Genomic DNA, 23,769 nt, shown 5'->3' on the forward strand with positions numbered 1-23,769 from the left:
TTGTCCTGACTTTGTTTATTGAATTTATTCTTCAATATTAAAACTTCATAAATGTGTAGATGACAATATACTTAATGTACAATATTTTGACATTTACTGAAAAAAACTATTTTTTAGTATGTGCACTTGCACCCTTTTTGGCCCAGAATACTTCAGTGAGTTAAGTGTTAAGTCTTGTGTTTTGATTAATAACTTACGAGTTCAAAGGTACAGGATTTTTTTTTACTTTTAAGTATCTGTTTTCAAAGACGTCCATACTACGCTTTGGTACCTGTACTGCAGTTTATCTTATCTAAAATAAAACAATATAACTTGAATGTAAAGTCAGTAAAAACAACAGCTAATCCCAGCATGACACAGATTTCTGATATATATATATATATATATATATATATATATATATATATATATATATAAACCGTGTGTATTCACTGTAAACTGTAAGTCATATGGGCAAAATAACAGCTGCCACTCTAACCCATAAACAGAAAGTAAGAGAGCTCTATAGACTAATAGGAGGGTGTCAGTGAGTACCAGTTGTTGCAGCAACACATTTAATTAAAGCCCCCCATGGAGGAGAAGAGGGGTGAGACAGAAAGAGTAGACAGGTGAAAAATAATAACGGTCTGTGTGTGTTTCAGAGACAGAAACAAAGTTCTCACCCTCCTTTCTTCACAGGCCAACCGGTGAAGAAACAAGTTGAAACAAAGGAGCTTTCTTCCCCACTACCTCAGGGACAGATGTCAGTATTTATTATTCTAAACATCAAAGCTGCATTTTTCTTTTGTTTTCCAGAGAGGACAATTTTTAAATCCACAATGTAGTCTTATGTAAAGGAGCCAAAAAATGTCAAGTGTTGTTTTCCTGACTTTTTGGGGACTTTCATGTACTGTAGTGTATAATAGGACAGTGGTCAGTCAGCCAGGAGCCTGGGAAGTGAGTGCAGGTTTTCCTACCGAGCGCAGCTCCTGTTTGAGCTCTTGTTATGGCTGTCGCTTGTTTTCTCAGTGAGCTCTGCGCACAGTGTGTGTGAGATAGTGTGTGTGTGGTGAGGCTCGGGTATTGTTGTGGGGCAGATCTAAAAACAAACAGACTTTGCAGGACTCAGAGGAGAGCGTGACTCAGGAGCAGAGCCTCTTTTTCCTTCATTCACTCAAACACGCATGATTTACAGATCTGTCGAACATGGAGGCTGGATAAACATCGCTCCGTTGGGGCAGAGCATAAAGAATTTTGGGAAACTCTGCGCTCAGTGGGAAAATAAACACGTATGACACAATGGCAGGAAAAAATGAAACAAACAACAAATCCAGTCACACAAGTAGATAAGGTGACGATAAACTCAGATAAAAATGCAATAAAACTGGAAAAACCAAAGTGGAAGACCACCAATCAACTATCGAGGGCAGTGTATCAGATTTATGAATGTAAATTACCATTTAATATTCTGAAACAGTATCTGGTCATCACACAAACATAAGTCCGTTGTCTGTCATCATCTGTTTCCAGACCGTGGTAAGCCAAAAGCTGCAAAATGGCTGTTTACCTGAATTATTCTGTTCCGTAACATGTGCTTAGTACAGCCTGACACCTATAATCAAGACCTTTCAGGGATCATCAGATGTCAAAATCACTGCCTGCTCCAAATCCCTGTTGTCTCCTGCTGATTAACTGTACACAATGTAGGCCCTAATCCCGTATGTTACACCGGCCTCTCCTCCTCCTCAAAGCTGTGTATTTTCATTGGCATGGAGATGTTGGCAGTGGGAGCCATTTTGATTTTATGACCATCCTGTCCAGCTATAATACACCCACCCCACGACCCCCACCTCTCCCTGTGTTGTTATGGTTGGCTGTGCAGGTCCACTCAATGCTGTCAGGGCAGCAGACAAACAATGCCACACAAGACTCTGCCTCGGTATTAATTAGAAGAGGAAGCCAGCGATTTATCGCCTTATGTTTCTGGCTCACAACGCTGAATATGAAGCATTGTTTGTGGAAATATTCCATCATGCTGGGCAGTTATGATAAGTGAGAGGGTGGAGGTCGATGTTGTCCAGCCAGAAAATGGGTTAGAAATGACACAAATGCAGGTGAGGCATGTGTTTCCATTTTAGAGTCCAGCTCCTTCATTTCTAGGAATAGCAGTATTAAATACTGTAGTGGTTATGTGTAACCCAAATATAGCATACCACAGGTCTATACATAGATATAATTACACAGGGTGAAGTCATGGGAGGGATGGCTAAGCAGTTTTTCTGCAATTGCACAGCAAATTTAACCAAAACCTCCAATCATAATGAAACAGGGTGAGGGTGCAAACCCATCATTACAGGGATCAACCGTTTCATCATGTCAACCTGAGAGAATAATATTTTCACCATTTGTTCATTCTCAGAGGCAAACCCACAAAAATATAAATGAGTCAAACACCTGTTAAGCAATGACAAATGAATCCTGAACAAACAAAACTGGCAGAAAACAAATAGCTGCCGCAGAAAAGAGCAAAGAGACAGAAGAGGAGATTGTGGTTCAGTCCTGGCATTCAACAGGTAGCCACAAGCACACACTCACAATAACACAGTTGTAGCATGATTGTTGAGGACAGAGCTGAGCCTCCTCTGGCCTGGCATGGTGTTTGTATCCATTAAACTAAAACTCTGACAGGGAACAATACTTGGAAGTAGAAACATGCACCAGAGCATTCTTAGGAAATCAACAACACAGAGAGAGAGAAAAAAAATCCACAAAACAAAACAATGAAACTACATCTCCACACTAATCAACCCTGATTGAGAAGAGCAAGGATCGGGAACTCGGAGGGACCAGACCAGCAGCACTTTATGTAACGTTTATGTAACCTCACAGCTGCCTGCCAGCTTCTGCAGAGCAGCCATGGGAATGAGACGGTGCATCACTGCCATTAGAAGTGGTCGATCTGATCAGCTTTCAGTCGCTTTTAAAGCTTGTATCATGCTGAGAAAACACCTTCACAGACAGGGGCCCTCTTTTTCCATGACTGCAGAGTTTATTAACGGGATATCCTGGCCATGGTGAGCGTTTAATCCGTTCTGCTGAGTGCTCTCTGTCCCCTATGAGACTCCTGTAGGTCCAACTCTGTCTCTACATAACGGTGAATAAAACAAGTGCTTGGTTTGCACATTCTAAATTTATTTAATCGACACAGACATCTCTGAAATTCCTACCTTACTTACACCTTATACATCAGCAGTTTTAAATAATAATGTAAGATTACAATCAAGGTGAGAGTTTTGCATGAAAGTGAAGTATCATTTGAAGAAGCTCATTTTATTTCATCATATTCAGTATTCAAAATTGTTTCAGTGACACATTCATGTTGTGTTTGGTGATTTCATGTTGATTTGCTTGTTTATGTTTGCCTGATTGTTTTACATTTCCTACATGTTGTTTACAGTCATGCTTGGCTAATAAACTGTAGTCACACACATGAAGTTGTATTACCAGGATCTCCACTGTGTTTTATAGTGGAGGTGTGCCACCTCCCCTGAAACATCACTTCTGGTAACATCATAAAAAACTATTACAAAATTAATCTTCACATAAAAAGAGAAAAAGTGCTGTTTCACTCAATCAAAATCTATTTAATAAATGTGGCTTTCTCTGACCTCAGGATGTACTTTGAGGTCCTCGGACAGAGGTCTGTTGTCCGTTCCAGAGGCCCAGCTGAAAGCTAAAGGAGACAGAGGGTTTGCTGCTGGGGCCCCAAGGCTCTGGAACAATCTGCCCGAGGAAATCAGTTCGGCCGAGTCAGAGAGCTCTTTTATGTCCCTTCTTCAAACATACCTTCATCGTGGAGCCCTTCCTGATTTTACTCGAGTTTTAAGTTAATTTAGACTGTCTTTTATTTCCTCTGTCTTACTAAAGTGTTTTTATCAGTTCTTTCTTCACTTTGTAACTCTGTTTTGAAAAGTGATTTATAAATAAAGATTATTATTATTATTATTATTATTATTATTATCATCATTATTATTATTATTATTATTATTATTATTATTGTTATTATTATTATTATAGGTCATCACATACTAATTAAATTTATCACAAAACAAGTTATTTCAGGTATGACCAGTGTTGGTTGCCATAATTACATTACGTTTTTCTGTATTGCAATAATTTACCACTTTACTTCAAATAAATTCATGATACGGTTATTAATTAAACAATTTTGTTGTTACTGGGCAGATAGAGGAAAAATTATCAAACGTACCAACAACAGCAATGCCCTCCTGTGCACCTAAGGGGAGGCTCTTTAGCCTGGGCCGCTGCTTTGGTGATAAACACGTCAAATAAGCTGTACTTGTGTGCTATAAAACCATGGTTCGGTGAGTGAGCAACTTAATTCTTTTATCCTTTTCAATCTGTCATCATCTAATTGTGTTAGAAAGGCTCGTCTCCCATATTAGTTTATTTAGGCCTGTTGATATATTATTTTGAGACCATTAATATTTGTACTTTGCAGTGTTAGGAAGGCTTTCCAAGGAATTCCAACTGTCCAGCCAATAAACTATTTCATGAGATCTGGACAAGCAGAAATATGGTCTCGTCCCTCATAAAATAAAAGGCAAATATACTTTTTGATAAAGAGAAAAAAACTGTGATGAGTACCAGCATCTCCAAGTGTAGATCTAAGTGTACAGAGACAGAAAATAAATTGAAGTGAAAGGTTGCTCCAACATCTTCTGCCAACAAAATACAACTTCTCTTAAAAAAAAAAAAAAAAAGCTACAATTTAGTCTCTCACACAAGGCTTCAAAGTGGCTTTTAAGTAAATCTGCCAACACATATAAATATTTACACTACAGTTCTGAGCTGTGCGTCATTATAATCAATATTTCAAACACATATTACAAACCTCAATTACAAGATTACAAGACAAACAACAAGAGGTCTGGCAGCATGAAAGAAAAAACTGATTCCTTTCTGGATTCCTACTACTGTTCTTTAGTTTCCAAACTTAATTTGCTAACCTTAAGACACATGAGAACACATACTTCTCTCTTGCCAGGAAACGCCTTTCAACTAACCGGCTCTCTCCTGCCTGCAGGGAGTCTGAGGGGGTGAGGGAGCCCCAACAATACCTGATCCAGGGGGGGTCAGAGGGATTTAGACTTCATACCAGCCTTCTACACAAACACACACACTTTCATATAGTGAACCGCTGCCTCACTTTGTGAACTCGTATAATCTGGCGTCTGGAGTAGGAAAAGAGTTGACGTGTGGAGCTTTGTAGCTCCAGGAGGCCGATGGATCACCAGAGATGAAGGATGAACTTCAGACCATGTACAGAGCAAATCCCTCTGACTGTTCAAATATCATCTCATCCTAAAAAGTACCCATACAGCACAGATTCTGACACGCAGCAGCATGGGGAAAACAATACCATTCTGTTCACAGGATTAAAGACACTTGCCTGCATGCACAGAAACACATTCCAGATATATTCGGTCAGAGTCTGAGACCGAGTGGACCGTCCTGAACAGACCGGGAAAAAAACAGCTGGATTTTGCTCTAATGGCAAAGATGGAAAGTACAGAGGAAGTCACCACAACCATGGCAACGTGAAGGCATCATTTAAGTTATGGTGATCAACACACTTGCACGCACGCATGCATGCACGCACGCACACGCACGCACACGCACACGCACATGCACACACACACACACACTCCTATTGTCTGGGCTAAGTATTAGTACAGTTTAGACCACCCACCTCTCCCTCTGATCAAAGAGCATAGTGAGGAACAATCGAGCTATTCAAGTAATCTTGTCTAAGTGAGATTTATAAGGGGACAGTGTGAGTTTAGGATTTCAAGCACACATCAGGTTTTTGTGACTTGGTCTGGTAATCAAAAGGGTCTCAACGACGAACTCAACAGCAGAAAGTGACTCATTAGCAGCACGGCAAAGTCCGGAAACCATCTTTTCAGGTTGGCCCTCTTAACAAGGAAACCTGCTGTTTTCACACCATAGCCGGCTTGTACTTTTTTCACTTGAGAACAGATGATTGTGTGTAATTGAGCTGCTCGCTACGTGAAGAAAAAGACATATTTATTGTTTTAAATCTGCAGAGACGTGGAGCATGCCCCGGCACAATGACCGCTGGAGGGCAGAAAAATAAATATGTCCGCGTGTTGGAAACACTGGCAGGAAAAGGATCGGGCATGAGCTGACCAGGGACTCATACTCTTAGAAACACACACAGAAGCAGTGAAGTAATCCCCACTCCACCTTTACTCATGGGGCGCCTGTCTAAACATGTACAAAGAACGAACATTAAAAATGGAGTTGAACACAATTACACATCATTGATGTGCTGCCTCATAATTTCCTTTTTTCCGATTACTGAAGTGTTAAAACTGCTTCACTTTCTGTTATTGCCATTTAAGAAAACCTGGTGACAATACTGTCCAGTACGAACAGTCCCAGCACTGATAATGTTTCCCAGTGGAGCAGTAGAGCTGGTTCACACAGTGGGAGTCAGATGGAGCAGCTGGGGAAGAGGACAGCAAGTCAGACAATGAGGGGAAAACTTTGACAGTGCCGGGGATGAAAAATGGTGTATGATGAGAAAAACCTGAGGGAGGAGGGGTTCTGCATGGGAGACAGAAGAGCAGACATGTTTGAGGACAAGAGGCCGGGCCAGTTGAGAGAAAGAATGAGATGTGAGGAGAAGGCACAGAATGGAGGAAAACAGAAGGGAGCAGAGGTCAGAAGAGATCAACTGCCTTGTGCGGGAACAGAGCAGGAGCTGGGCTCTTTAGCCATCACTGACCTCTGGTTCAGGAGAGCAGCCTTTAGTCTTTACACAAAAGAGAAAAAGAGATATCACTAGGGAGGCATCTACTTATCATCTGAACATCAGTGTTGGTTGATATTTGCCTTGTGCACTGCCATTGGACAATAGCCACTGTGTTCCCATTGTGTCAAATTAATTTTGCGCAGGTTAAAAAACATGGCTTGGGACTAGCAGGACAAAACTGGCTGTTTTGTAGTGAGGCATTGGGGTGTTTCCTGCAATGGTTGTAATGACAAAAGCAAGTATTTTCAGCCAAAACATGATCTTTTTCTCACCCTAACCAGGTGTTTTTTGTGCCTTCGCATAAGCATGCGTTAACCATAGCTTCGTTAAAATGTAAAGAAATTTGAAGTATCGACATATCTGCTACATGATAACATACAAATGTTACATATCTGTGGTTTTAAGAGATGTACAATGGCATCATTTATTCTGGCAATTGGGTTGAATCTTGAGACAAAAAAATAAAGACTTAAATGAGATTGCAGATTAAAGCCCTTTTTACACAACCCGTTCAAGGCAGAAATATTGTGCCATTTTTCCACTTTGCCGTTCATTATAAAAGCTTACACACTAGCGGGGATGCTGTTGTGTTACATGTCATGCTTCTTGTTTTCGAAACGCCAGCATGTTATGCTAGCATGTGATCTTTGTGTAAAGAGGGTTTAACTTTCAGTCATTTAACTAATCAATTGATCACTCTAGCTATAATATGAAAGAAACAGACACAAAGGCACTCTTCTGTTAAGACAAAAGAAGGCATTTGTACGTTTTTGCTTCCATAAGGATTCCAGTCCAAACCAGCTATGTACCGTCCTCTGTGCTCAAACATAAAACAGTGAGTAAAGCAGTTCGAGACTAAAGCCCTGCACAGGATATGACTGCAAGGTCCCAGACTGAGAGGATCAGTCCCTCAATATACCCTCCTCAGGGCAACTTATGAGCTAGAGACCACAGCGACCTCAGTGAGGGAAATTGGCATTAGAGCAAATTAAAAAAAGAGGACACAAAGACGCAGAGGAAGAAAGTAAGAGGCAGCTGAGTGACGCACTGCCAGGAGAGGAAGGACCGGGTGAGAGGCAAGCTGAAATAAAGGGATGAAAGCTGAATGACGGAAGGTTTGATAACTTTGTCCGTGAGCCTGAACTACGCAGGGCAGCAGGTTGTGTCTTGTCAGTGGAACAGTCTCGACACATTGCAGGAAACTTATATTGTTCTGTACAAGCTGTTTCCCCCCAATAATAGGAGAGAGGACTGGACGAGCCATGAGAGGTGGTGGTGGTGGTGGTGGGGGTTCCCATTTACTGAGAGACAAATGGCTCCAAACGGTGAGAAAGTGCCCCGCAAAAAAACAAACTAATAAATACTGTGGGAGAAACGCTGGGGGTTATCAATCATCCTCCAGCACCCGGCTTTGTGGCAGGTTCTTGGCTGCTGGCGCTCTGACCTCAAAGGAAGGCAGGGTGCCACGCCACACTGTACTGGACTGTATAGAGGGACTCAGGCACGTATACCTAAGAGCCACTTCAACTAATCTGATCGAACCAAACAAATACTTGAGTCAGATACATTTGTTCTGCTGAGAGACACTTAAAGAGATGAATGAGCATTACTGTTATGCTTACCATTTACAATGACTACATTTACATGCACACAAGAAACCGGACTACACTGGGATAAATCAGTAAAGGCAGGAAATCTAAGACTACATATTTGATAGGCACTATTGTCTAAAATTAGTGAATAATAAGATGTCCCCTGATGTTTTCTGTAAAACCCTAAAATCATTTAAAACATATTAAGTGTTGTTATAAAAACGTTTTGTGATGTCTTCCTGAGACCCAAAAGGAAAAATGTTTGGAAGTTTAGATTTTTTTTAACATAATTTAAGTAATTGGGATGTAAGAAACATCTCAAGTCCCTTGTAGTGGACTTCAGGTCAATCTTTTCAACAAATCATGCATTACACTACAGTACTTTTACATTATATAATTAAATTAATTCGTGAGAAATGTAATGTAAAAGGTACTGTGCATGCTTTGAAATAGTTATACATAGTGTGTGGGCTTGTGCGTGTGTACTGCAAGAAAAATAATCTCTGTTTACCCTTTCTTGAATCTTAGTTAAGGAGTTAAAACTTCAGAAACCTAGTTTACGTGTCACTTCTAATCCAAAATGGGTGTTGCGTGTCAATAATTTCTTCCCCAAACTCCTCCTCAGTTTATATGCCCTCCTCTGAGCATTAACATCCTGCTCTACTGGCTTCCTCTGGGATTTTCCTACTTACTAAAGTGTGGAAAGTGGTTGATAATGAGAAGAAGCAAGTCCCACTGCCCCCTAAAAAGGACATGGGTTTAAATGTGTACTGTTAAATGCTATATAGACTTCTCAAATCTCAATATGGTATTTGGTTGGTATCTGGCATCTGGTTTTACACGTCTGCATGTAACAGAACATCCGGCAATCTGTTTAAGGATAGTCATTATGAAATATTAAAGGGCCAGTGTGTAATATTTGGCATGGTTTATTGTCAATCTGAATCTGAATCTGAATATTCTACCCATTAATATATTTATACAAGTGTATAATCGCTATAAAATAAAATTCGTTTGGACAATCCAGCCAGCCAGAGAACACGTTTCGCGTGTATAAATAAACCAACGAAGAAGACAGCGGAAGGAAGGAAGAAGGAGGAGGAAACAGCAGAGTGTTAGTAGTTCGTTGATAGAGAGTAGTGAAAAGTTTTTTTAGTTATAAAGTTTGCGAATGGACCACACTTAACACGCAACAGGAGAGAATGAACCCGAACCGTCATCTGTGAGGAAAAGAAGACGCAACTTCACTCCTTGTGATGCACTCTCTGCGGCGCTTTTCCTCCTGATGATATATCTCCCCAACGATGGTAGCAGTAGCACCGAATCCCATTCTGTGCATTCAGCCTCTCTTCTCGCCCGCTCAGCATCAAACACATGGAGTTCCTCATCTGTATGCTCCGGCTCAAACAGGTATGGCTCTGGGTCTGTGTCCGCTACAACAAACTCTTCAAAATCGCGTTCAAAGTCGTCCATTGCAGCTACTATAGTCCGGAGATATTGCTAGGCTAAATAAACAGCTGAGCTCTGTTTACCGGCTACGCTGTCAGTCAGTGTGTGGGCTGGAGGTTGGTGGAGCAGAGAGGGGAGGGGGGTCCCCACTTGGTATGGTAAACGAGTATGTGTGTAAAGTTATGAAGTGTGTCTGTTACGCTAGAAGAGTCAGAGTTTGAGATGGAGTCTTTTACCCCCTGGAGTGTTACCGGAGTTTCTGGAGTGCTCAAATAAACAGGCCTTTTTCCCGAACGTTCCTCTGGTCTCCTGCTCGTGAGTGATTCATTACAATATTGTAACATGGCTTAGATTTCTAAATAAACATTCACCTCGTCGCTAGATAGACCTACTCCTGAAAAACTCGTGCGCAAGGCTTTTTGTACCTACGAGGCCACCGTCATTTACCCGACGGGAGGGGTGAGCGAGTGAGCCCTGCAATCTAGAATTTGACCACTGATGTCATTGTTTTCAGTGGGGGATTTTAGCTGCATTAAAAAAAAGTGTCTCTTGATCACTTTCCAACAAAGTAAGTTTTTAAAAGCCAGGAATAATCATAATAATCAAACACATTTACACGAATCAGCCACAACATTGAAACCAATGACAGGTGACGTCAATAACACTGATCATCTCATTACTATGCAATGTTCTGCTAGGAAACCTTGGGTCCTGGTGTATGTGGATGCCACCTAATACACTCCACCCACCCAAATACTGTTGCAGACCAAGTACCCCCCCCCCCCATGGCAAGTTGGCAACTGCACTCCATAATGGCAGTGGCCTCCCAGGAGGACAATGCACCATGCCACTCTGCAAAAACTGCTCAGGAATGGCCAAAGGAACACGACAAAGAGATTAAGGCGTCAACCTCGCCTCCAAATTGCCCAGATCCCAATCTGAGCAAGCATTAATGGGACGTGTTGGTAACCCACATCACAACCCACAGGACTCAAACGATGTACTGCCAACGCCCAGCCACCCAGACACCACAGGACACCCCCGGAGGTCCTGTGTCCATTCCTCAACGGGTTAGAGTCAAGTCTCATCCAAGGAAGGTAACTCTGGGGTACTGGCATGTCCCATGGATGGTCAATCAGATTGGTATCTGGGCAATTTGGAGGCCAGGTTTCAGAGAGTACCATTTCCATGAGGGGGTGTACTTGGTCTGTTTGGGTAGATGGAGTGCGTCATATGGCATCCACATGAATGCCAGAACCCGGGGTTTCCCAGCAGAACACTGCACTGTAACACAATGGCCAATGTTATTCACTTCATCTGTCAGTGGTTTTAATGTTTAGGCTGATCGGTGTATATACACCCAGTTCTGTTGGATAAAATAAGGGCTTCTGTGTAGATTTGAGATAAGTTGATGGAAACTTTGCGTTGCCCACACAACTGGACTGGACAGAAGCATCGATGCAGCGTACTCATTTTTCAAACTGAGATGAAGATAAAAGTTGTGTGTGCCCAAAATGTAACCAAACAAGAGATAAGATATTCTCTTTGGGGAACATTTCTAAATGTGGAGCAGATAGCTCAATTAAGCCTCTGTATTTCCTGACAATAATGGCTTGTTTGGGAACTCAACATCAGCAGATACAGTCCAACTAAACCAAAACTTTTTTTGTGACTCACCAGTACAAAAGACATACCTATGTATAATGTAGATAACAAATGAACATGTTTTCTTCATTCCTTAAACTGGAAAATTTATGAATTTGAATGTGCGTGTGTGCTGACGTGCCTATGCTCATGAGTTTGTCCATTTTGCTGATCTCAGCAGCTCCTCAGTGTACAGCGGGAAATGTCTGTTAAGACAACACTTAGTGGAGTATGTGAACAAACATAGCATGTGACAGATAGTGCTGTGGACAGTTCAGCAGTAAATATGTCAGATCAGACTGATAATGTTACACTATTTCCACTGCCCTTTTTTTATCGTTTCCTGCTCCGATGGCATTGGCTATGTTTTTACAGTGTATGATGTCTAACAGTGATTTTGAAAAGCGTAAGATGAACATAATTAAACAAGAGGTATGTCTATAGCTGTAATAAAGTCAGTTAACCTACTGGTGCCAGCTGGATCAGAGAGCCAACAAGCTTGTGGGTTTTCTGTAGATTGGGGTGGGGGTCTGTGGTGGCAGGAAGTTCGGTTTTGTTCATATGTGCCAGAGGAACACTCAGAGGGTTTGAGGAAGGTCAAAACACAAAACAACTCTGCGGAGCACAATTCAACTGGCTGGTTCTTTAAGGACAAAGCTGTGGACGAATTTCACCTCTGATGCTGGAACAACTTGCTAGCAAAAACATAGAATAAGTGGAGTTCCTGAGTTCTTGTATTGTCTCAACGAAGCACATGAAGAACAGAAAGAAAGACTGTGTGTGTCCGAAAACTGTGACCTTGTCTCTCTAAGATGCTGCCTCAGCAATTTCAAGCAATCTGGCTGTGGGAGCCTCAAACAAAGCAGACTTGCTGCTGAAGTGAACAGAGCAGAGCTGGACTCCGGTCAGCCTGACACCCTGCCAGACCACCGGCTCCGAAACCTGAATGAGAAGCAGGAGGGAGGTCTAGACATGAGCAGGCAGGTGGGGAGACAGCCTGACTCCCAATTAAAAACAGTAATGAAAAAAGTAATTTGCAACAACAACCTATTCAATGCCTGTATTTTTTCTAAAGGGGTATTTTTATTAGCTGCAACCAGCAGCTCTGTAGGTCATTCTGTCAGTTAGTCAGTCGGTCAGTCAAAAAAAGTTTCCCCACCCTTCAGCATAGTTTTTGCCCTAGGAGGCTGAAATTTGGCATGAGGTCAAGTGTGCGTGTGTGTGTGGGTATGAGGGTGTGTGTTTGTGTTCATGCCAATTGGTTAAAAGGGTGGATGGGAGGCAGTGGGAGTCGCCTATAATAAAAAGGCGTATAAGGTGTATAGGTGGGAACTCAAAACTGTGGAGACTCTGGCTCTTGAAAGATGGCAGCCATATCCGGGACATTTTGGGTTCATTTTTGTACAGTGGGAGGAAGTGGAGATGCAATCTTTATAGTCAATCTAATACAGTCATTGTCGTCTGCCTATATAATGTAAGCAACAGAAGAAAAAAAATGCCCACTACAAGTACCCTGAGTCCATGGACTGCCTTAGCAACATCCAAAACCCAAAGATATCCCACTTATAATGATAGAAAACAAAGGAAAAATTCAGTTTTCTGTATTTTTTACTTGCTGCTACAAACAAATAATGGAATGGACGGAATACTTATGCAGTAATCATGTGTCTGAGAGGAGAGGAGAGGAGAGGAGAGGAGAGGAGAGGTTATCAGCTGAACACGTTGCAGTAATGTGTATGTGTGTTGTATTGCACTACTGTGTCTTTTCCCTCTGGACAGCAGGAAGCTGAGGAGCGTGCAGGCAGGCAGACACTTGGGTCACTTCCAACGGGAAGTATCTGGGATGGGTTGTGACGGGATAAAATGTGCTGCCTCCATATTATATACAACACTCAGTTCCTATATATGCCCCTCCTTATGTTTCCTCTCTTACGTCGCCCCTTCCTTTCGTTTTAAACAATCTGGCGGTATCATCAAGATCACTAAATGTAACTCGTAAATCACTGCAATTAAATGGGAAAGTACACGTGTGCTTTCTCACAAGGAGCACATGGATGTCGGACATACCAGGCTGCCAATGAGGATGGATAAGTAATTTTGCTATTATTAGTGCATTATTCAATGATCCACTTTCTAATGGCTAAAACATGGGACAAAAACAAACAAATAACACACCACAGAAGTCCCCAACATCCTGGCAACAAGCCCTTAGGCATTCCAGCTTGTGCCAAGAATTAAATCTGGGGGGAAGATGATTACATATAAACTGAATCACAGCGTTTGTTTACAACAACTTCTGGGTAGAAACCCCAGCGTTATGCAAATACAATGAACAGCACTGAGCTAACATTGCCTCAGTTGGTAGGTTTTTAGCCACCGAAAAAAAGGCCCACCTAAAAAAAAAATAAATAAATAAATCAGCTAAAAATTACAACAGAAACAAACAAATTTGCCGATTTCACAAATCCCTGCAATTGAAAAAAATCGGCAGTGGTCTACCTGGAAGTGTGACATCGTGGTGATTCAGTCGATGCTGCATATAGAAAAAGTGGACAACTACAGATGAAAAGTATGTGTGTGTGTGTGTGTGTGTGTGTGTACATCAAACCCACCCTCCTCTTCAGGCGATCCCTCTCCCTCAGCGTCAGCGTGTCGGCCTTGGCAATGACTGGGACTATGTTGACTTTGCTGTGGATGGCTTTCATGAACTCCACATCCAGAGGCTTCAAACTAGCAAAGAAAAAGATTATAAAAAAGAACAATTAGCACACAGTGGAAAACAGAGAAGAGCAGACACAGAGGAGTGGACAGCTCAGAAATCAAAGGTGACACCCAAATAAGGCAATATAATGACTATTGGTGTCTGTACAAGGGTTTGTTTGTTTACCCGTGTCCAAATGGAGATATGAAATAGAAGCAGCAGTGAACCCTGTTGTCCACTATGTGTCTTCGGTTAAGCCCGCTCTCATCATGGAGGTATCTCTCAAACTGATTGTCAATGTACTGGATGATGGTCTTGAAGCTGACATTAGAGGAAAACAGGCATAGAAACAGACACAAGTCTCCTTAATCACACCAAATAACCATGTAAACACTATTTGAACATCAAAACTGCAAAAGGCATTCAACACATCATTTTGAAGAATTATGTTTATGACTGATTAGCTGTGTGCATTCCATGATCTTCTAGGCAATTTTTTGCAGCAAAAACACCACTTAAATATGTTAAAACCCTACAATAGCACCTGACTTAACTGATCTCTGTCCAGTTAAAGAGCCTATAATGCACTGTGTGTGCATTTCTGAATCACAAAAGCCAAAGCTTGACTTATTTACTTTTAAGCATTAATTGTGTAATAATTAAGAAGGTAATAACAGACACATCCTGCACAGAGAACGCAAAGGGGAAGTTCTTCTGTCATTTCATCTTTGCAGTTGTATCTTCTGCAAAGAGAGTATGTGGGACAAGGAGTGTGGAGATACAGCTATACCAGGACAATCAACAGGAAATAGATCATGGACAGGGGCTACATTGACACCACTGCCACACAGGCAAACAAACACACACACACACACACACACACACACACACACACACACAATTACACAGTTGAAGGACATGTACACATTGGGAATGCAGAGGGAGGAGAGGTAGGAAATAGGGAGTTTGAGATGAAACTTGAGAAAGGGAGTTGTGAGGACAGGAGGAAAGGATAAGAGAGCATGCTGGACAGGAAACATGTCCCGAGTTGTTATCACTCCCTACTCCTCCAGGACACATAAACACACCAGTCTTGGCTGTTGATGGCGTCGCCGTATCCAGGGGTGTCGACCACGGTGAGACGCAGCTTTACTCCTCGCTCCTCGATCTCCACAGTCGAAGCCTCAATCTGCACAGTCCTCTCAATCTTCTCTGTGGAGCGGAAGTACAAGAATAATTGATGGGTGGTATAAAAGAGGAGACACCACAGTACCCAAGAATAATAATTAATAATAATTAATAACAAAAAATCCTGCCCGAGCTAAGTGCTTATGCAAAGCGCTGAGCTGCAACAACCACAGGCTTCAAGAAGGTGGATGTACCTTAAAAAATGTAATTATGGGTTTTGTCATTTAAAAGAGCTACACTTTTTGTTATCCGCACAAACAGATCAGGGAGGGTCTGGATAATTGTTTTCAAGCCAGAACAAGTCCTAATCTAAGTCAAGTCATAAGAAAGGGAAGGAAGGGTCATATTTTGAGACTAAGGCATTCCCAACATTCCTCTTGAAATAATGCACTGCTGGAGACATTGCAGCAGACATTGCTCTATTATTACAGTGTGCATATTCGTGTGTGTGTGTGTGTGTGTGTGTGTGTACTGGGGAGTATACCTGCAGCACCAGGGATGTAGCGTTCAGGGTAGAGATCAGTGAGAAACAGGCTGTTTATAAGTGTTGATTTGCCTAAGCCAGACTCCCCTGAAAAACAAAGACGAATGGGAAAATAAACTTCTATTCTCTGAAGAAATAATATAGTCTACATAAAAATATAAAAGGGATCACTCACCTACAACCATTAGGGTAAATTCAAACCCCTTTTTCACTGACTTCCGGTGCACTTGGTTTGGGAGGTTGGCGAACCCTACATAACCTGTTGCATCTGGGAACTGCAGAGCACAAAAAGACACAAAATGAGGGTCAGAAACAGCAAATAATGGGACAATAATTATGTATTTTTAGTGTTACGTGATTTCCTATGTTTTACTACACACTCCTTTCACTCTCTGACATTTTTTCATCATTTTATGAGGTGTGTAAAGGTGCAAGTGAGTATATGAGAGTGAGATTGATGATGATGCATATCATTGAGAAATTCCACTGGGCAATAAAGCCTACCCATGAAACACTTAAACATTTATACAGGATATCCTCTCTGGATGCCTGTGCAAGCATGTGTGCATGAGATTACAAGTACCATGAGTCTTAATCACCACTGCCTTCTTAGGAACCCCTACTTAATACTCTGATGATTTGTCATAGTTCAGTTTATAAACTGTAATCTGGTGAAATTTCTGCCTATGACTCACCTTCCCTTTCTCTCCAGACTGAGACATCGCTGCAGTTTACTGGATGCCTGATGAGCCTGTTGGTGGAAAAAAAATAACAGATATGAATGTAATCTGATCACCTTAAAAACAGTTCAGAGTAACCCCCCCCCCCAGCAGCCGTTATTGATTTAAATCTTTCCACATAGAAATGTAATTCTTATGACAGTATTTCATTAAGTAACGATTATATAGCATGTCAGAGGAAACCGCAAGCTACCATAAGGTCAAGCTATGGTTGCGACTTTTTTTTCACAGAGAATGATGTGCAAAGTTATTAATAATGCTAATTCTTTTGTGCAACCAACCAATGTTGCTTTCAAACACACACACATAAAGCGGGATAAGCTTTTCTTTCTCTGTTTAGTCTGTTTGATTCTTAAATTGGTTGCTGTGGCCCGCACACTCTCCTGGAAGCATAATTTACAGTGTTAGCTGCACAAATGTTTTCGCAGTCAGTCTGACAATTGTTTGCAGCATTTCTTAGCCAAAACTTCTTTTTTTAAAGCTACCATAGGGATTTAGTTTGAATCTGTTGCTGAAAACTTTAAGATTGCTATGGCAAAATCTCTTGGTATAAATCGTTGTGTTGCTCACCTTAACCTAGACCCTATTTTCCCATATTTTGTGTTTAAGTGACTACTGGAAATAACAATATTGTATATTGCTCCTGTATTGGGTGAGAGTGCTGCAGCAGGCAGTGGCAAAAATAGGCTGCAATGTAACCACTCGGAGCATTTGTGCACCATTCTTGTTTTTGCCACTAAGAGACTCAGATTATTATTTTGAGTGTTAAATGACATTAGGGAAAGACTCCTTCCAAAAGTCAGACCTTTTTGTTGCAATATGATCACTTTTGATATCCAGAAACAGCCAGAAATCACTATCAGGAAACCTAAAAGACTCCATTTAAATGCACACAGCATAATTTATATAGCCAGTATATTTTCACATCTAAGTGGGTGAATTAAGGATTATTCTCAACCAAACTAGTGTTAGTGATTGCTAAAATAGTAAAAAGACAAGCCAAGATGTTTTTGTGAGTTTTATGTTGTTCATGTCAACACTGAATGAGGTGTGTTTTACTGTAATAAGATTACAGTTAATTCAAATGGAGTGTAATGGGTTTGGCAATAGCAATTTCTGTGCTGCTTCTGGTTAAACAAAAAGGATCCTACACATTAACAAAAAGGGTCTATCTCTGTAGGGATCCTTTCCATAATGTTGTCAGATGCTAAGAATAACAATTTGAGCCTGTAAGTGGCAAAAAAAAAAAAAAAATCACTTCTAGTTGACAGAACTGACCACACAACTTAAACATTACATTGCAGCCTGTTTTGTTCAATAATGGACCAGTTTTATAAATGTTGTTTCCATTAGTTAGTTAGACATAAAAACGTTAGGGGCCAGGTTGAAAAATACAGACGTTACCCTTTAAATTAGACTTTACAAGGCATCTATAGTCATAATATAGCAATCAGAGTATGAAAGTGCTCCAGGAATGAGTAAAACCAACTAAACCAACTAAAACCGGGAAAACATTTTTGCACTCGTGGTTCCCTTATCTTAAAGTTAATGGGTTTTTGGTTAGATGCCTGAAATAAGGTCTGTGGTTAAAACAAGCTTAAGAGACTTTCATTTTTTCATCTACGACATAAGATACGTCAATAAATACCCGACACGTGGGATTTGAAGCTTTTATGTGTCTTAAAAAAGGCAGTTGCTACCAAGTGGCTAAATGAGACTACAGAACATCATCATGTTGATCTGGCTTTACAGCTTCGTTGTGGTGGTGACGTTAAAGTCACGTGACCATTGTGTAGTTAGTTTATAGCCTAATGTTAGCTTTTTACTTCTGGTGATTGCATTGACGCATCAAAAATCACAACAGTGGTGTTCATTTGTGAAGATTTTCCTGCTCAACAAAACATTTAACTACCATAAAGGTTTGTTTTTCATGGTTTGTCTTTTTGACAAGGAAAACAGAGCGACGCTAACATACTACAGAAAAACAGCGTCCCTAGAGCACTCTATAAGAACAGGCACTGAAGACCTTATCTTTATATCACAAACCATCATCATCACTATTATCTTCAAGTGGCTAATTTTTCTCAAGCAGAAATCACAAAACACAACTCTGCACATTGAGTCTACATTGACACGTTCAATCAGGCTGACGGCTACACTGTTCTTTTACACTATCACATGGAAGGAGCAGAGATTAAGAGCTCTGGGCCACAAGTGTGTTCCCAGACTCCCATTAAACTGTCTTGTATACCGGTTGCTCCTGCCCCATTCTATGACCCTGAGCAGACGACAGAGCAACAATCTCGCTTGATAAATTAGCTACATAATGACTGAGCAGGAAGAACAGGCTCCATTTTATCACCAACACACTGGCCCTTGACAGGTGGAGTGTGATAAGCATAAGAAAGAGGCAGGCTGCCGTGCGCTGCCAAACGGAGATGCACTCAGGTTATGTAATGGTAGTTGGAGGGGAGGGAAAATAGGTGGCATGGGAACCTGGGTTGACCTTTCTCCATTGGCATGCGACAAACACACAGCTGCGGACACTTGGGTAACCATTTCACACTGTTAAATCTATTAGATGGTAGTCAGGGGGCCCTCTGTATCTACATGAAACTGGGCAGAGATCTCTCATACTGACAGGGTGGTTTCATTGGGCCTGCGGGGAGAACAATAGCTGTTTATCCTTTTGGATCCTGAAGCCTTTCCTATACAGGGCAGCTCAGCTATGGGGAGGAGGGAGAACACGTGCCTCACCCCTGATCACACTCAGGTCTGACCACATGTCAGGACAGAAAGGGGAGACACCAATAATATAGGGTGGAGGGGTGCCAGGTTGGGCCATAGAGGTCAAAAGGTTAACCTAGTCAAGACAAAGGACAGGCTATGGAAATTAAAAACCAGAACAGGGGGGAAAAAGCACTTGCATTAAGAATGAGCACCGAACATAAATGTTAAGGAAACCGTTAAATAGTATTATGATACTTATTTAACTTGAGTTTAAGCGATTAGCTGATTAACTTATAATTTTCATTTTTAAAGCAAAGATTTTCTGGTTTCTTAAGCAAACAAATTGCATTCACAAAAAAAAAGATTAATTATCTTGTAATTATGACTTACTTTCTCATAATTACAAGAAAAGATCTCACAATTATGAAATCAGGATCTTGTAATTAAAAAATCAGGATCTTGTTTATTATTAGTGGCAATAATGGAATTATCACATTTTAACTGTTTTATTTCCTTGTCGTTACGAGACAATATAAAATACTAATGTTACTTAATGTGGATTTCATTAATATTAGTGTGATGCGCTGGCATCTCAAAACGTTGGGTGGAAAGCCCAGTCTCACCTTCTGGAAGTTGGCCTCTTCCTGCAGGAGTAGTTAAACCTTTACATTATGTTTCATGGTTATAAATTCATGCATATCTAATTTTTTTTTCACCAGATCTTTTCTTGTAATTAGGAGATCTTTTTATGTAATTACAAGATAAGGTGTCTAGTTTTGTTTTGTTTGTGAATGTAATGTGCTTCTGTAGGTTCTAGCTTTTGAAATGTTAGGCTAATATTTGCTGGATTTCCTAGTCTTCTGCGACAATAAAATGAGTATCAAAATTGTTCGTGTTATTTAAGTTAAATAAATTCATCCTGTGGGGAACATGAATGTGTGTAACAATGGCAGTCGTCCATATAAAAGCCTCGTTGTTGAAACATTTCTCTTAAAACCCCAAATATCAACCTAATGGTGGCACTGGAATAAAACTCAAGAGATCACTAAAGAAATTAAGATATATCCTCTGGGGAACCTGAATCTCAGTACAAAATATGTGCCAATCCACTTAGTAGGTGTTAAGATACGTGACAGGATAAAGCTTTGATCTGCTGATGGCGTGAGAGGAAAAGTCATGAGATTACCAAAGTCATTAAGATTCATCTTTTGGCAGCGTGGATATCTGTATCACATTACATATCAATCTATCCTACTATGTTCATTAAAAATACAAAATGTTCAACCTCATGGCACCAACGAACAAGTCAGGTTTGGAACAAAGTGATGGACTGACCCTCCCTAGAGCTACAACACCTTCATGGCTTAATCATTAGTTTCAGCCCTAGAAACACAACAATGATGATAATAAATGTGCTTTCTTTGTTAATGAATATCTAATTTAATGTAGCAGCCCACACAGGCGTCTCTACGTGTATCACACATACATACACACACACACACACACACACACACACACACACACACACACACACACACACACACACACAACCAAGTGTTATTCATCGACAGGCTCTGTGGGAACCAGCATTAGTCCGGCAGCAGATTAATTAAACCGTTCTAATATCGCAGTTGTAATATCACAAAGACAACACTACAGGACAGACAGGCAGGAGGCACACTTCAATAATACTCTCTTAATAATGGCCATTTAATCGGTTGGGCTGCTGAGCTGCTTACAAGCACATACACACAGCTATTAACGTGCCAGATGTGAGAGAGATTAAACAGTTTGGGCCAAAACGGAAAAATGCCACCTTAGAAGAGCCAAAGTTCTTGGCATGTAATGCATTTACAGTTGATTTATTGGTTGGAGTGAAGCCATGGAGGGCCAGCAGTGCTGGTAGAACTATTCACCTTCCTGACAGGCAGTGTCAAGGGACCGCACACCCGCTCTCCTTGGATTTAAGTCTTTCTCCTCTTATTTGAGACACTGAAACAATAATTTCACACCGTGGAGATTTAGTGAACTCAGTGGCACAACAACAAAAATGGTAATTTACTGGCAACTGATCACAGCAACAGGGACCCCAGAGCTACTGAGCATAATAAAGTGATGTTTGGCACATGTTAAGACACACACAACACACATAAACAGGGGCGGGGGGGGAGGGGGATGGGCGGCTTGGCTGTAATTAAGTATGGTGGGCAACAGTAATACAGATATGATACTGGTTTTAAGCTGTGGTTTTAGAAACATGTTATACTATGAGCCCAGTGAGAGGACAAAAAAGCCACAATAAGCGGAATGAAAAAGCCTTTCAACTATGAGGAAACCAGCAGGCCTGTTCATAACATACACACAGAGTTTAAAGCACAGGATGGACCTTTTATTATGATGGGGACAGGAGAGGAAATGACTTAACACAAGTGGGAGTCAAACAGCTACAAAATGTTATCCTAACACTGTGCTACTTACACAGCTGCTCAACAGTACAATGATGTTTGAATGGGAAAAAACAACCTGAACATTGATGATTAATTGTGAAACTTAAAATGTGAAGATTAATTGTGAAACTTAAAATTGTGAAAATTAAAAATTCCAATTTGTTATTTCCATGGCATTGGAAAGTTCAATCAATATTTGTGAACATGAGATTACTCTCTGTCAGAAAGCCAGAAACCAGAGAACTAAGTCTCCAAGTTGGGATGTCACCAAGTATGAAGTCTGGAGCTGCTCCACAGACAATGAATGGGAGCCTGATTTTGGGACCCTCAGATCATTCCCCTGGGTGCTCTCACAGCCTGTTTGCACCTGGTATTTAAATACGTTTCGGTGATCTGCACACAAGTGGACAGCCGAGACACATCGCCATATCATTAATCTCCAGCTGACCATTTGTGTTCAGATTTCCTTACTGCCTACGTCACTTACACTAGAAGGGCCAAGGGTCTCACGTACAGTTATTACGTCCACAGCCTTGCTATGTTTGCTAGTCATGTTAGCAGTTGTCGGTACAGCTGGAGATATCACTGTCAGCACAATCCAACACGTCTCCTCCCATAGGGCAAAACGATGCAGTCATGCAACACTTCATTCAACTTGTCATAAAACAGGCAAGTTATAGAGCACCGTCACCAAAACAACCACCACGTCCTGCACTCATGGCATATTTTCCTGTTACATGCTTGTCAGGGACGGATCAGGGTGCATTAGCATTTACATTAGAACAGATATGTGGTCAAATGCGTCCTCAGCATGGGGTTTGAGTGACGGGATCATTACGTGTCTTGGTGGTCGTTTACACTTTTATTTAGCACTGTCCGCATGTTAATACCAAGTATAAACAGGCTCTCAGTGTCATCTATAAAACCTTTCATAATTCATTGTCTACAGTATGGAACAGCTCCAAACTTAACACGAGATGACATCACAAATTTGAGTTTTAGTGCTTCAGTTTTTGGATTTGGGAGAGTTGGTCATGTTTACTAATATTTTTGAAGTGTTTTAGACCATAGGAATAACATGTATGAATTTTTAAAATGGGTGCCGTTTCCCTTAAAAGGTCCAGGTCATATAATCTTTTTAATTTCCATGCTCGTTGCTGGCCATTGTATCTGTGTAATATTGTTTGGTAAATGGGAATTTGAATGTAAGAATATTACAAATTAGCTAATGAATAAATGACATATTTAGAAGCAAGTCTCAAATTGCAACAAAATTCCTAAATGATTATGATTTATATTAACTTCTCGTACATTATCTAGAAAAAGCCATCAATCAATAGAGGATTAAACGCCAACAATTCATAGTTGTATTTTCTTTAATATAAGACTGCTCATCATGGTAATATTAATATTCTTGGTTTTTGGGCTGTTTGTCACACAAAAACAATGTACTTTAAGATGTCACCTTTGTGCTCAGGTAAATTTCTATGGACATTTCTGTGTTAATGTATCACATGAAACAACTGATCTAAAAAAATAACTGCGATAACAGGGTTGGGCAATAAAGCAATAATTTGAGTCAGAAATTTGTCCACAGGAAGAGACTTTGCCATACAATTAAAACCTTGGTAGAAATTCCTTTAATATCTCTTAATAAACACTGAGCAAAATAAGATGGACTGCTTTACAGCAATTTTGCATTTTGCATACAGATTTTTTCAATCAATGCGATGATGTACCTTGATCTATCTTTTAAATTTGTTGTATTCACAGACACTCCTGTGTCCAGTTATTTTATCTAGAAATGGTTTCTCAGTTGAATTTCCAGGAAAAAAGAACAATTTTCCAACATATTTTGTCATGACAGATTATTAAATTACAAAGCAGCCCTAAACTGAGGTCATCACAGCCTCATTACACCTACATTTGGTGACACACTGGGTGTGAAAATAA

At 40.7% G+C, this 23,769-nt stretch overlaps 1 protein-coding gene across 2 annotated transcripts in view; it reads right to left on the reverse strand.

Moving 5' to 3' along the window:
* The window catches only part of LOC117252865 (septin-2A), a 37,406-nt gene that overhangs the window by 12,068 nt on the left and 1,569 nt on the right, over positions 1–23,769 (reverse strand). For both annotated transcript variants that reach the window (XM_033620095.1, XM_078170608.1), the window contains exons 2-7: positions 16,595–16,650; positions 16,075–16,174; positions 15,900–15,986; positions 15,316–15,439; positions 14,414–14,548; positions 14,139–14,256 (exon numbers count right to left, since the gene is read on the reverse strand). In XM_033620095.1, the coding sequence (XP_033475986.1) occupies positions 14,139–14,256; positions 14,414–14,548; positions 15,316–15,439; positions 15,900–15,986; positions 16,075–16,174; positions 16,595–16,621 (591 nt within the window). In that variant the 5' untranslated portion in view covers positions 16,622–16,650. The remainder of the gene's footprint in view (positions 1–14,138; positions 14,257–14,413; positions 14,549–15,315; positions 15,440–15,899; positions 15,987–16,074; positions 16,175–16,594; positions 16,651–23,769) is intronic.

Source organism: Epinephelus lanceolatus, chromosome 9 (assembly GCF_041903045.1).
Source record: "Epinephelus lanceolatus isolate andai-2023 chromosome 9, ASM4190304v1, whole genome shotgun sequence".
Lineage (NCBI taxonomy): Eukaryota > Metazoa > Chordata > Actinopteri > Perciformes > Serranidae > Epinephelus > Epinephelus lanceolatus.